At 41.3% G+C, this 16,334-nt stretch overlaps 1 protein-coding gene across 1 annotated transcript in view; it reads left to right on the forward strand.

Moving 5' to 3' along the window:
• The window catches only part of kcnh8 (potassium voltage-gated channel, subfamily H (eag-related), member 8), a gene marked incomplete at both ends in the record, with an annotated part of 58,987 nt that overhangs the window by 16,229 nt on the left and 26,424 nt on the right, over positions 1-16,334 (forward strand). Inside the window, 3 exons of the mRNA XM_080019257.1 lie at positions 7,982-8,112; positions 10,152-10,386; positions 11,363-11,520. Coding sequence (XP_079875383.1) covers positions 7,982-8,112; positions 10,152-10,386; positions 11,363-11,520 — 524 coding nt within the window. The remainder of the gene's footprint in view (positions 1-7,981; positions 8,113-10,151; positions 10,387-11,362; positions 11,521-16,334) is intronic.

Raw genomic sequence — 16,334 nt, forward strand, 5'->3', positions numbered from 1 at the left:
ATTATAAATAACTACACAATTGATGACTTATTTTTAATATATGGTATTGCAGTCAGTTTTATTGATGAAATGACCAATGATCCATGTTTCAGATTAAAGAATTTATGACTTATTCTTCTAAACAAGGCTACAATACAACTCTCTTCTGCCCTATCCATACTTCCAAAATACATGTCTAAATAACATACCTAAAATAAAATAAAATCCTGAACTATGTGGACTGCAGGCATAAATGTGGTACCTACAGAATACAAGCATCTGTGAAAATACAACTGTGGTGTCAAGACATTATGTGGGCATTCCTGAGTAAGTTCAACAGGAGATAGACCATAGCAGAAAATACTATGAAACAGTATTTTGACCATTCCCGGGCAGGCTTGGGTAGAACATGTTAAGGCATTTATTCTTGTGTTTGTTCCCTGTCAACAAAACTCAGAGGTTACATTGCACCAAGAGCCCGGCATTGAGCCTTCTTGTGAACAAACTCATTTAAAATTTCTTTAAAGTTTAATTTTTCTAGCTAACTGATTTTCAATTGAAAGGATTGCAAGGCTGTTCAACCTGTCTTGGCACATTGTAGATCTTAGATAGTTCTTTATAAGTTTCAGCTTACTCAAGGCATGTTCCCCTCCAGCAACTGTTACAGCCATTGTACAGAAGAGTCTCAGTGCAATGCACACCTCTACCAAAAATGCTCTGCAGCTGCATCTTGTAGATGGCATTTAGGAGCGCTACAAGAGAAGGACCATCTGAAAAGGTGGCACCATATATCGTCTTTAGATCTCGCACTAAATTTTCAAATCCATCTGTGAGATCTTTGGAGTACTTGTTTCTCAATTTGTGGGAAGATACATGAATTTGGTTTTCAGTCATTTTCCTAAATGTAAGTATTGGTGAAAAAACTCCTTGTGTATAGCTGCAATTTTGTGGAACCGCATGTCCAAATTACTGATATACTATCCAGAGACACATAAAACACTGTGTTGTGAAATCCAGTGTCTGGCTTCTGTTCATTTGCTATGTCATCTTCAGTCTCATCAGGGAAACATTTTATTTTTTTCTGGCGGCTCCTCTGTTTACTGTGAAACTGACTATTCACCCCCCATTTCATTTGCCACCATGGCGGCTTCTGGCAGAAGAGCGTCCCATTGATTACGCATTTGGCCAGCATTTGTTCTTGTAGTGCCTTAATGTGAGCTGCTTCAGGGTCCAGAGAAATACGTATTTCCTGACTGGAATTATGCTTCTATTTTCAACACATTGCAAAACCTTAACCCAGAAAGTGAGCAGGAATATTGCTTTGAAAGACATGAAGTGGCTTTACAGACTTTTTGCCGCAGATTTGTTTTTTTTGGTCAGGCTGCAGGTAGAAGCATGTCAGAAGCATGTCTAGGGCCTCGATAATAGAGGGTAAATTAGTTGCCACTGGTCGGACCGCAGCAATCACGCACTCCATCGTCTGAAAGGCGGTTAAGACAGCAGCCGGTCCTTTCCTTGAGAATGGCCCATCGCTCTGGGCTGGCACTGAACAGATTGTAAAGACGTTTCACACAGGCAAAAAAGGTTGATACTTCTGAGGACAACTGAGCTGCATGAACACCCACAAGATTAAGAGTATAGGAGGCGCAAGGTGAGTATGTGGCCGGGGGATTATTTTGCAGTATGTGTGCTTGAACTCCCTTCACTTTCCCTGACGTATTTGCGGTATGGCATGGGTATAGGGTATGGTATGTTGATACCATGCCCTTCCAATGCACTCAAAATCATTCTTTCTAGCCAAGTCTTTCAATTCAAGAAAATGTTCAATTATTTCCCATTATTTCCTTAATTTTGCTGTATCTCTCTCTGTTTCCTTACTTTCCTTTTCTGGAAACCCAATTTCGTTTTTTGAGGGGGGGGGGTAGTGGTTATCTCTTGTAAAAGCTGCTACATGCCGGAGCAACTGTCAGATCAGTGTTATTTTTTTTTGTCATTTTTTTTTCTCCTCATGGAGGATGGACCAAACCATGCGCATTATGGGAGGGGGGGGGGGGGGGGGTAGAGATGCCTGTTCTGATTATGGTTATGCATTTTAATTTTCATCACATATTGTGATTCAACATTTTTGTCTAACAAAAAAATAATTTTCTCAACATTTAGGGGCCCCTTCCAAGCTAGGGTCCCATAAATGATTCATGGTTCCCCCCCCCATAACAACGCCCTTGGCCCCCCTGCATCCAAAATGGCGTAGTGCGTACTAGGTACAGTACTACTTACATAAATGTGAGTACTCTGCCCCCTTTACCACAAATTTGGTCAATTTTCTCTGTTCATGTTTCCTACTTTTTGTTACACGTTCTTTTACAACATTTCTTAATTTTGTGTATTTTGTGACGATGCCACACGCTTCCGCGCCATAGTTTGGCCCAGGCCTATTTCAGCAGCCAATGGCTCCAGCTCTACCTGCTTTGCTGCCTGCTTGCTTTGCTGTGTTGTTGCACTCCCTCCACCTCCCCTGCATCCTGCTGTTGGGCTCTTCTCTTCTATCCAATGGGGGGATTCAAGCTCATCACTCCTATATTGCTATCACATTAAGTATGTCTATGTTTGCAGTTCATCTTACCAGGAGTGATGCCAAACTCAAACCATGCAAAATAAAGAAAATCGAAGAGTTGTCTGTTCAGAATGTGGTTGCGGCCACTATAACTTGTTTAATTTGTTTAACTTACTCAGATTTATCCACACTACTGACAATTGGCACAAGAATGCGTTTTTATGTATTTTTTTTTTTTTTTACAGTCGGGTTCTTGGGCCGACACCCGCACAGTGACGTCAACGTCCGCCGTGGTTTGCGCGGGCGCGGGCGTCCGAGGGTGGGGAGCGGGAAGCGCTCCAACGGCGCGTTTTCTCACAAACTCCTCTCCTCTCACGTCTGCCCTTCCAGGCTTTTGAATTACCTTCAGCGATGTTAATAGGCAGAGATCAAACAATGGAAGACAAAACAGCTCCTGTAAAGAAACACATTTCCTAAAAGGCTTTCCTTTAAGGACATTACCTCAGTCGAGAACAAAGGGTGCCCACAAGGGAAGAGTGAAGGTCAGGCTGTGTGTGTGTGTGTGTGTGTGTGTGTGTGTGTGTGTGTGTGTGTGTGTGTGTGTGTGTGTGTGTGTGCGTCTGTGTGCGTCTGTGTCTGTGTGTGTGTGTGTGTGTGTGTGTTAAGTCAGCAAACTGATTGTTCTCATCTCTTGTTGTCGGCCCCTCCTGGATTTGGCTAATTACTCTCATTACTGTAAATAACGGCAGAACAACAAACATAGTTATTTTTTGCCAAAATAACGAAGTGCTTTCCATACAAAAGAAAAGGGCTGATGCAGCGGGCTGTCCCGACACATGAAAGGTTTTCTTTTTTTTAAGGGAGATATTCAAACTTTTTCACCTTATTGTTCCAGTGCTGAAGTAGAAGTTGACTTAATGTTCCGAGTCTGCGTTTGTGTTTCCGAGCAGTGATTTGGACATTTGCGGAGGTGAAATCTGTCAAGGACGCACACACACACACACGCACACACACACACACATACATAGATAGTCATCCATTTATAGACACACACACACACACACACACACACACACACACACACACACACACACACACACACACACACACACACACACACACACACACACACACACACACACCATAGTAAACTGGCTGTAATCCTATGTGACTTCTCCTTGTATCTCCTCCCGGAAAAAGGGGAAATCCGACCTCTGTCGTCCGCTCCGCTCCTCCTCTCCTCCTCTTCCCGTCCCCTTCAGCTCGTTCCGCCGCTCAACCTCATCTTCCTCTCCGATCCCCGTGTTCTCCTGTGTTCTTCCTTCCTCAGCCCCCTCGGTCCTTTGCCTTCGCCCTGGTCATCTTAATTATTCTCACCGCTCTGCAACACTCCCGATAATATCCCTTCTTCCGTTCGATCGTTCCTGTCTTCCCTCCTTTCTGCGCTTCCCCCGACGCCCTTGTTTCTTCTTGGGGTCGATTTTCTACCTCACCTTGATGTGTAAAGGACAGCACTTAAATTCCATTGGAAAAGGCCGAAGTGCCTTGTTTTAAGAAGAAAATATGTTTTACTGTAGTTGTCATCGGGACTGACATTGGAATAATTTTCCAATACAGTAGATAAATTAAAAAAATAGAGCACAATCAGGAAAATGGTCAGAGGTAATGTTAAAGAGAGTGACTTTATAATGCTGAAGCTTTTTAAATGTGTGTGCTGACTAGTATACAGGCTGAAACTCAGTTTATGGTTCTGCAAGACCTTCTACAATGTTGAAAAAATGAAATGATATTTATATGTTTTAAACATATAAATACACATATAACATATAAAACAGATAAATAGCTTACATTGAACATACAGTAATTCAGTATATATATTCATTGAATATTTTATATATATTTTTTATATTTATAATATTTATATATATATATAGGGTTTTTTTTCATATCCTCAATTTTTTCGAACTATTACGTTTTTTTTTATGCTTTACCTGGAGTGAAACGCACAAAACTTTCCAGAACAAATTCTTAGTATATGTAAATCAACCTGGTGGAATAAACTGACTCTAATTCTGATTGTAAATATTTTTAAAATATATTAAAAAAATGCTGAAGCTTTTTAAATGTGTGTGCTGACTAGTATACAGGCTGAAACTCAGTTTATGGTTCTGCAAGACCTTTTACAATGTTGAAAAAATTAAATTATATTTATATGTTTTAAACATATAAATATACATATAACTTATAAAACAGATAAATAGCTTACATTGAACATACAGTAATACAGTATATCTATTCATTGAATATTTTATATATAGTTTATATATTTATAATATATATATATATTTTTTTTTTTTTTTCATATTCTCAATTTTTTTCGAACTATTACATTTTTTTTTATGCTTTACCTGTAGTGAAATGCACAAAACTTTACCAGAACAAATTCTTAGTATATGTAAATCGACCTGGTGGAATAAACTGACTCTAATTCTGATTTTAAATATTTTTAAAATATATAAAAAAAATATTCCCACTTATGTTAATTATATATATATATATATATATATATATATATATATATATATATATATATATATATATATATATATACACACACACACACACTTTTTTTTTCATTTTTCTTAGTTCCCCCTTATTACTTTTTCTTTCCCTCCCACCCTCCTTCCCCAATCTGCCCTACTACCTATGTAACCCCCCCCCGCCCCCCCAACACACACACACACACACACACACACACACACACACACACACACACACACACACACACACACACACACACACACACACCTAACCTCCATTGGTTAGAGCAGTGAGGGGAAATTCATTAGATCTAAAAATAAGTAGGTTTCTGTCTCCACGCTCCCGCCGTGTCGTGTCCCCCAAGGCTGCACCGCATTATGGATGGGTCCTGTCTGTTCTTTTCATCTGGGGCCACATGCACACACACACACACACACGCACACACACACACACACGCACAAAATACTTTAACGTACTTTAAGAGGATGCTCTGAAGGCTGTTTTCTCTCCTGTTCCCCAGCCCTAATATCGCTGACGTTTCCTCCTAACCAAACTGGCCTCGGTGTTTCCTGCATAAAACAGCAGTCGCAGTGGAGCGATAATAAAGCCTGATTCACAATACGACAAACAACCAGAACAAGCCGCAAGTCCATTCGCTCCTACAGGCTCCTGGATGCGTCTAAAACATGGTGTCAAACTCATATTCACCCTGGGCCACATCAGCAATATGGGTGCCCTCAAACAGCCGGTTGTAACTGTAAGACTGTATAAATTAAGCTACTCCTAACATATTGAATAACTGTCTCTGCATTTGATTATTATTTATTCAAGTGTACAAATATTGGACATGCATTTACATAAATGTAATAATATATGTAAGAACATTGCTCTGTGTTATTATAACATAAATCTCCTTAATTTATCAGGTTAAAAATGCCACATTACTCCATCAATCAAAGGTCAAACTTTTCAAGTGAATAACAAAGACAAATATCATCAAGCACAAGTTATCACATCAACTTTGTTCAAAACTTTTGTCACAGTTGAGAGGGGCAGAACTATGGTACAACAAATAATTGTGAGCTTTTACAAAAACAAATGGCTGCAGACAGCCTTGCAGAGGGCATACATCCAACTAATGAGAGATGGTTTTGATGACAGTAATCGTTTGGCTGCGTGAACACATACACCCGTAAACACACTGAATACATTTCTACACATACAAAGTCGTATATGTAATGAACTCAAACTAGCAATACAGGTTGTCTCAGTTCACAGCTATATTGGTCAAGTTCTGGGTGAAGTTGATGAGGTGATGCACACATTGCAGGTGTGCCGTTGGTAGATAGCCCCACCAGCCTTTCCCAGGGTAATTTTGTTTTACTTACGGACCTCTCCACCACATCAAAAATCATGCATGTCAGCTACATCCAAGACCTCCTCACTGACAATGAAGTCTGCATTCACGCCTCTTATACAAATGGATAGATGCGCTGTATCAGTGTTGTCCGTGCTTTCATCAACAGCCCATGAAAAAGCCAGGTAAGCTCGGCCGGCTGTGTTGTCAGATGGCCTGCTAGATCCTTAACTCGGTCTGCGGTGGTGTTTCTAGACAAACTGACATTTTTTTTAAGTCTCTATCCGGTTGGGGCACGCCTGCTCACATACCTTTAGCGTGCACCGCTTCAAAAATGCACCCTCTGAAAAACCCTTGGAAGCTCGGGCGGTTTTCTTCTGCCACAAGAAAGCTTAGCCTTCACCGCTGCATAATTTTTGGCTGTAGCTTTTGTAAACATATTCTGCTGCGATTTCAGTCCGCCTTTTAATTCTTGGACAACAAAGATGTTTTTCTTGGAGGCTAAACTTCGCATACTTGGCTCCGTGTTTGTTGTCAAAATGCCGACGTGAATTGTATTCCTCCATCAGCGAAGCTGCCTGCTAACACAGAAGACATACATGTGCTTCAAGGTTTTTCTCCTTGAAGCCCAAACATGTATTCGCTTTCCCATCTTTCATCAAATTGCCTCCCCTCTGCATTAATTTTTCTCTTGTTGGACGTTTTGGGATTATTTGTAGATCTTTTTCAACGCCATCACTCGTTAGAAAACCGCTTTAGTTAAACGACGATATGGAAACACTGCAATCTTGCCGTCGTTTCGCGAATCATAAAATGGACATGTATTGTAGGAGATTAAGTTTACGGTCACTTGACGCTGTAAAGCCGCATAGACTTTTATTTGAAGACAATCATTTGCCTTTTAAGCTCTCGCGGGCCACAAAAAATTATCTGGCGGTGAATCAATCAATACATCTGTTTTTATGGAAATTAATTGTGTGTATTTTTTCACAAATTGCCAACTATATGTTTTAAACTCTCATTAATGGGAAATGGTAAATTTTAAGCTGAGTGAACTACTCACTGTTGTTGTGGAAAAGACAAGCTCTTCCATTTTCCCTGACATATTTTGGGATGCCAAATTTATAAGCAGTTCATCCGACGACCACTAGTGGGAGGATCCGACTTTCAGATACTAAAACAGACTAGGTGTGAAGCGCACTTAAAACACCGTTTTATTTTATTTCACCGCACTATTTCTGTTTTGTATTTATAATTTTTTTGGGGATATTTGTATATATTTGCCAATTTTATTTTATTTTAACTGAAAATGTTACTTCACTTTTTTATTCTATTTTATTTTATTTTATTATTTTTGTTATTTTGCATTTTTTGTCACTGTTAAGCTTTTTATTTTATTTTATGCTCATGGTCTGCAGGGAAAAGCATCAAATCTCACCAGAACAAATTCATAATATATGTGCATAGTTCTAATGTGCATCAGCCAAATGGTGACTGTTTGGCAACTGTGTGTGTGTCTGTGTGTGTTTGTGTCATCCGCACCTTTCCAGAGCGCCGATGGGGCCGAGTGAAAGCTGGCTCTCCGTTCAGCTCGACCCGTATGCGGAGCAGCACCGTCCTCTACCACATCTCCGGACACCTCCACAGCCGTGAGAAGAAGAGCAAAATCAAACTCAACAAGGTTTAGCACACAGTTGGATAACCTGACACCCCCCCCCCCCCACACACACACACACACACATACACACACAGGAGCCTCGGCTGTGGTTACTGATTTGTAGTAACTGGGTGGAGAGGAAGCTGAAGCCCTCTCTGGAGAGGAGCCACCGTTGGCATAACACTGGCACTGTCCATTTATTCCATTTACTCCATTTACTCAATTTATTCCACTGCATAGGCACACACTAAGACTGTTCTGAGGTAAAAACAATAGTCATTTATTTCAATAGTTTTACCATCTAGTATTAGTGCATTTGGTCATCTAGCAAACACTTTTGCCCAAAGCATCCATGATTCCATTATTCATACACTGCCGCAGCCATCAGGAGCAGTAAGGTGTTCAGTGTGCCACCAGGATCAAACCAAGGATCAAACCCTCAAGTGTGCGATTACTAGACAGCCCCCTGTGCCTCCTGAGCCACTGCATATTAAAGCTGGAAGCTGCTGCTTGGCAGGCAAAAGCAGAGCCTGTTACCATGGCAACACATCAACTGATTTTTTTTTAAGTCAACTTGGATTGTAGGCACTAGGCAGTGTAGCCCACTATTTTGAGCTATTTTGAGACATATTGAGTTACTTGAGTTGGAAATTATCTTTGTATTTTATTAATTGGAATTTTATTTGAAATTCTGAGATTAGAAATGTGATTAGATGATTTTAGGTGATTTTATTAGACATTTTATTGGACGCTAAAAACAGTAGTCCACTGTTCTTAAATCGGGTTAGAATTAACCGTCAGCATGCCTCCGCTATCGACAGCTCTTTCTGCAGCCAGGTCGGACGAAGCTGAGCACAATTTGTTTCCTGATGGAGCTTTGCTATTGAGCTTCATATTGGCCCTTTACAAACTGGCACTGTTTTTGGTCGGATAGCTTGAGCTCCTCTGGTTTCCCAGCTATTGGCATTCAAATATCGGTAAAGCAAGAGGCGTTGCGCTGATTAACGCCGAGTTCTTTTGGGATTGAAATATTACCTGGATAAAATGTTATCCAGGCAATATGAATTGTGAATATCCAACCTCCAGGATGGATAAATGGTTGATGCAACATGGTGCGGGAAGCTGCTAGTTAATCTTATGTGTTTTTATATGCTATTAGATAACTAATGTTAATTACAAATGTCAATGAATTTGTATTATATAACTAATGTTAATTATCTTCCATTACCTTGCTTACGCGTTATCATTACTAACAGGTGAACAAGCTTCTCAGGCAGCAGAACTGCTTTTGCGACCTTGGTTTTTGGGGGTCGGTACTCAATGAATGTGTTTGCTGCGTGCGATTACACTTCCGGCGTCAGTGGTTTTTAGCTACGACACACCCATCAACCGACAAAGAGCTGCAAACAGACCTGGCCAATGCCACTAAAATGCTCATGAGAGATCTTTATTCCATTTTCACTAAATTGATTTCGCAGAAAAGGCCCAAGGAAAGAAGTATGAATTCAGGTATTGAGTTAAGTAGGTGTACACTTTTCTTCTGAATTTTTTGGGCAAATTCTTCTATGCAAAATGGTCATGGCTCACCCAACCAATGAAACTCCGACAAAGACCGGGAATGCGAAATCCCTTTAATTCACCACTCATAATTAGTTAATGGTCACATATTCTAGTATGTTTGGGTTAAAAAAAATCGATTTCCAAATTGATAAGAAAATTGCAATATCAATACTTTGTTTGGAAGTTAAGGGGCCATTTTCCTTACCATAGTCACAATAAAATATAAACATTTCTGAATTAGACTAAAATTTTTTGTTATGCACATCAGAGAGTACTGAAAAGGTGGCTTCAATTCTCGTTATGTATAAAATAATATAATAATCAATATTTGAATTGTGGGATCCAGCCCAATACCCAGCCCTAGTAATTAATAATATAATGATTAAATTAATTAGTGAGACCTTATATTTACAGGTAAAATGAGTCATCTCAAGTAAGTTATACGTAAATCTGCGTTTAAGTGTGATCCTACAGCTCTCTATCTTTGCATCGTCCCCTCTTAGAATGTTTTCGGGGACCCCCCTGCTCTCCCGGAGTACAAGGTGGCGGATGCCAACAAGTCCAAGTTCATCTTGCTGCACTTCAGCACCTTCAAGGCCGGCTGGGATTGGCTCATCCTGCTCGCCACCTTCTACGTGGCCGTGACGGTGCCGTACAACGTGTGCTTCATCGGCGACGACGACCTCACCCGCACCACCACCGTCAGCGACATCTCCGTGGAGATTCTGTTCATCATTGGTTGGTGGTGGTGGAAATATTATGCAACTTTTTAGAAGCGGTTTACAGGTTGGCAACCATGCGTTGGCTCAGACAAAATGGTTGGCAAATTGTAATCATTTTATAATTGACGGATATTGATCCTAAAAATTATAACCCATATTTCAATAATATGGAAGTGATATCCAGAAAGTTGGAAACATTAATTAACAGAAATGATTTTTTTGGGTTATATTTAACATGTTTTTTTAAACAGTTTGTCTTGTTTTGATGTAAATAACGCCATCTTGAATATCTTGACAGAATTCTAACGTTTTTTGTACAATTTGAACTATGTTTAACAATATGAGAACATTTTGCTGACAAGCCTGATAGCTACATTTTTAGTTTGAAACAGATTTTTTTTTTTTTTACATATGAAAAGTGGTTCACAACGGGATAACCAGACCGAAAGAGATGCTTGACAATAGCCAAAATGTAGTTGCCCATTTGTTAAACAGTCTGAAAAAGTGTTTACTTTTATCAGCAGGATCACAATACAAAACTATATTTTTTGACCTCTGAAAACATAGAAAATCCTCAATGGATAGGCGATAGTTATGTTTTTTTTCTGATACATATTTGGTGTTAAATGTTGCCTTTTTACCGCTACAAAAATGTCTTAAATAGGCTTCTGTATTCTAGTATTCCTTTCGGTAGTCTGAAAAAGTGTTTACTTTTATCAGCAGGATCACAATACAAAACTATATTTTTTGACCTCTGAAAACATAGAAAATCCTCAATGGATAGGCGATAGTTATGTTTTTTTTCTGATACATATTTGGTGTTAAATGTTGCCTTTTTACCGCTACAAAAATGTCTTAAATAGGCTTCTGTATTCTAGTATTCCTTTCGGTAGTAGTTTGAGCATTTGTCTGTACTGTGGTGTGCATTGTCAGGCCCTTACATATAAACTCATCTCAGCTGACTCTGACTGTCTTCTACTCCTTACTTCCAGACATCGTCTTCAATTTTCGCACCACCTACGTCAGCAAGTCGGGCCAGGTGATTTTCGATGCGCGGCTGATCTGCATCCACTACATGACCACTTGGTTCATCATCGACCTGGTGGCGGCGCTGCCCTTCGACCTGCTCTATGCCTTCAAAGTCAGTGTGGTGAGTAACTCCGCCCCCTTCCAGTACAGAATAAACCTCGAGGAGTTATGGTACGTTCACATTATTCAGCCTGTTGAACGAAAAAGAGAAATAGATGGATGGAGGGATGAATAAAGTAGATGTATGTATGTATGTATATGTATGTATGTATGTAAATCCTTTGATTATCTCGACAACCATCCATCGGATCTCCATCACATTAGTTGGGTGTATCCCTTGGGCCCCAAGGACAGGTTGTGCAGTGTCGAATTTGGTGCAAATTGGACACACAGCACGTGTAATATGAATCAACTTTGAATAAACAAGCAAGCAGCGTGCCGCTCCACTCTGTGCAGCAGCGGGGCGGGGCTTCACAGCTGTGTGACTGAGTCACTTACGTCCGCAGTGCAGCCCGTATAGAAGCAGTGCAGCCCGTTCCGAAACAGTGCAGTAGGGGTGGGCGCTACGGCAAAATTTGGTTTTGACCCAATACCAAGTAATACCAGGGCCAAAATCACCCAAAACAAGTTGTTATTATTGGTTTGGAGAAATGGCAAACGGGGACACGCAGCGGATCACTTTCACCGATTGCTTTCACATTCCATTTCATTTAGCAGACGCTTTTATCCAAAGCAACTTACAATTGTTCAAACACCGACGGACGCAGCCATCAGGAGCAATTAGGGGTTAAGTGTCTTGCTCAAGGACACTACAGCATGCTAGCAGGAGGAGCCTGGGATCCAACCAGCAACCTTTAGATTACTAGACGACCAGCTCTACCTCCTGAGCTACCATCCCCATGCTTCTCTGCTGGTGTTGCGCGTGGGGGCGTCTACGTAACGTGCGTGCGGAAAGGATCTCCCGTTCGCCACACAGCGACGGGCACCAAGCAAGTGTTAGTGAGGAACTATATTGAGAGAAACTGATCCCTTTTTTTTTACTATCGATCCTATTGACGCTAGAATCAATCTTCAAAACGTGAGGGTAGTCGGTATTATCGACACTTTTCGTATCGACCCGCCCACCCCTACAATGCAGCCCATTCCAAAACAGGCATGTTCTGAACGGGCACAGTACGAGTAATAATAAAATGAACAATAAACAAGAAAAAAATGGCAAAATAAAATAATAACAATAAAAATAATAACAATGTTAATTCAACCATACATACAAGTAGGCACTAATTACCTGCTTATTAATTACCACTAATAAGCACAACATATGTACTTCTATTTGTTTGCTCAAAGGAAAAATACAATAAACAATAAATTCCTTTCATTCTCCATATTAAATGAAAAGTAAAGAAGAAGAAACAACCTCATAATCTGCTCCAATGGTCTATAGAGTTTGCCTTTAAGTGAGGCTGAGATACCGTGATTTTCTCATAACGGACATACAGTACAATATAACCCGACATGGAAGACCCAGTTTGACCAGTTTGAGATTCCATAACAGCAGATAACATCGGATTGTTTCTGACCGTGCTACCCAGGCATTCGTCTTTGATTCTCAATGTATTGATTTCATATCAATCAAAACATTTCGTTAAATCCATTTTTATTTTCCTTGTTTGCTGCAGTCAAACACACAGTTCTCCCCCAACCACTGCATGAAACAAAGAGCCATTAGGTGGAATTCCTCTCCTTCTCAACGTCCCAATGGCTGCTCTTTAATGTTCGGGGGATTTGGTTCACTTTGCCCCAGGAAGCGTTTGCCTTTCCCATCTCTAATTGGGAGACAGAGAATATCTGAGTGCTTTTCGTGCAGCAGTTAATTTTAGGTCAGCCACTGTAACCGAAATAGCAAATTTGCCCAGTACTGTATATTGGGTGGATGTACATAAACTTCAATTTGGATTAGATGTATCGAATGTGTAGCTCTTTTCTCACTCATACTATAGTACAACACACACACACACACACACACACAAACACACACAAACACACACACACACACACACACACACACACAAATATACACAGTATTGTATGAACAGAGAGGAGTAGAGAAATAAATAGAAAATAGAAAATAAATATAAAAAAACAAACCAAAAATGAACAGAAGGAAGGAAGGGACATGTGCACGCTACCTAACTTTGTTTGCATGAAGGTGCTGATAGATGAATAACAGGAAACCTGACAGTGAAATAAGTGGAAAGAATCAGAGCTGAATTGAAAGCAAAGCAGCACTGAAACAGATGTGGGCCAGGTAAAGACCGGATGGTGTCTGGAGGGCTGGGTGGATGGGGGGCATCGCCTACTGTAGCGCTACGACAGGGTGCTCGGGGCGATCGGGCCCCACTTGGTTCTCCTGGACTTTATTAATGGAAATGCCAGGCACTCCCGGCGGATCAGGATTTGGGCACGTGGACGGCGGAGGAGCCGTGGCCTCCTCCAGGAAGCAGCGTGCCGGGCCAGTAATTGCCAGGCACCGACCGCCGTGTGGCTCTCAGAGGAGGCCACAGGCCATTTCTCACCAAAATGAGCTATAGGACCCCAGTGATGTGCCCTGCTTTTCCCTTTTGTATTGACAGTTCTCTTTTATTTTTTCAACTCACCACCAGAATGTTCCTGTTTCCCCACGACCAGGGGTGTCGTATCATGCGCCTAGTCATATTCTATACCTAGTTATACTCTGTACTGTGTGAGGTTTCATAGGTGCCTTACTGTACAATAACCAAGTCGAGCTAGATAGCTGGCTAACTAAAGCCTCTTTCCCATGTGGAACCTGTGACATTTCTGGATAAAAAATATCCGATAGTCATACACACATTGGCCTCATTTACGGAGAAGTTCTGTATGGAGTCTGTTCCCACATTAGATGACTGTTGCAAATACAGTACGTAATGGGTTAGGGTTAGTGCATTATGTCCAGTTTTTGTCCAGCTCACCAGCGCTTCACTTCTCGTCTCCCTGCCCCTCCCGGGGGGACTCTTCCCTCTGCTGACAGAGCCGGGACAGAGCCCTGGATGCAATAACCCTAACCCAGTTTTATTAAATCGGTGTGATCATTTCCAACCTATCCTATGCTCTCTGCCTCGGTGGAAAAGGAATGTTCTCCACCTGTTCTACCTCTCCCTGTCCGCTCGCCTCCACGCTGAGGTGCAGCCGGCAGGGAACGTGAAGCACTTGTGGCCGATGTCCCCGCACTGCACCCCTAACTGTAAAAGACACAGGTAGTGTCTGAGTGACATTTTTGAGATGAAAAATAAGGCCATTTTAAAATATAAAGACGTGACTTTATAGACATAGACGTAGACTAGACGTGTTAAAGCTTCTCGTCTTTCAGCTGAGCACCACTGTTCGGATTGGCCAGTTTTCTGGATTTTTCCGGATTGTTTTTCTTCCCCAAAACAAATAACTGTTTAAACATTTGTATAAAATCAATATTTGTAAAAACTCACATTTTGTGCTTTGCCAGTATTTGGATTTGGCCCCACCCCTACTTTATGGCAATGTTAGTGATTCCATTCCCACACACTTCCATTCACAGCCGTACCGGCATTTTCCTGGAAATTATGCAAGGTCGATAATGGGGAAATTTATGGAACGACTTTTTGAGATTTGAGTACACGTGGGAAGGGGCTTAAAACTGATGTAAAAACACCATTTACAAGTATTTATTGGAATATTCACCTTTTCATTGTCATTTTCTTTTTACACATAAGGGGTATCTCCTCTCCTCTCCTTTCCGTTCTTTGATTGTGTGAACCGGGACTACAGTGATGTGTGGTCCTGGCAGCCAGAAATCATTTAGATCCACGAAGGTATTGGTAAAATACATTTTAATTTATTCTGCCTTTCTCTCTATCCTATTGTATGCTATCGATGCGCTCTGGCTTTGGTTCCGAAACCAACCTAATCTAGAGTAAATTCATCTTGGTTAGAGTTTACAAGATTTAAATGCTAAAATCTTATTCTCATGTAACCAAGCCAAATCCAAACTAAACTGAACTTAACCGAACTGAACAGAACTGAGATGAGCTAAGCCGAGAGGTCAGCAGACAGGTGATGGATGTAGTGATCACAGCCGGCGACAGCATCATTAAGTCGAAGTGAGGCGGCGCATATCGTTATTAATACTTTATGGCTGCAGTGATTAGCAGGGCGTTATGAATGTGTCTCTGCGGCCCGGAGGCCTTGTCAGTTTGCCACCGCCGTGATTGGCTTGTTGGGGTTTAAGGATCATGGAGAATGGAGAAAGCATGGAGAAAGACAACGGTGCGCTTTTGCATGAACAAAAAACCACACACACACACACACACACACACACACACACACACACACACGCACGCAGGCACGCACGCAGGCACGCACGCACGCACGCACGCACGCACACATACACACACACACACACACACACACACTGTACAAACACACTCATGCTCATAGTCTTAAAGACAGCAGGAAAGTTGAAATGAGATGGAGGGGGTGAGTGTTTGGATGTTGGATGGGGGCCTGACAGAGCTCGCTCTCTCCTTAGAAAGAGACGCAGGGTGGGGTGGTGCTGATGGATGGAGGAGCCGGAGATGGGGTTCTTTGGGAGGGGGGTTCATTACCCCTCATGCTGTTCCAGACCTCAATTACTCACCGTATGAAGTGTGTAAAAAATAAATATGAAAGGGTGTGCCCCGGTAGCTCGCCGGGTGGAGCACACCATATACGAAGCAAAGAGTCCTTACTGCAGCGGCCCGGGCTCGATTCCGGCACAAGGCCATTTGCTGCATGTCATCCCCTCTCTCTCTGTCCCCTGCCCTCCCTTTCTCCCCACACTGTCACTATCAAATAAAGCATGAAATTGCCAAAAAAATATATATCTTTAAAAATAAATATAAA

The sequence above is a fragment of the Zeus faber genome (assembly GCF_960531495.2).
Source record: "Zeus faber genome assembly, chromosome: 1".
NCBI lineage: Eukaryota > Metazoa > Chordata > Actinopteri > Zeiformes > Zeidae > Zeus > Zeus faber.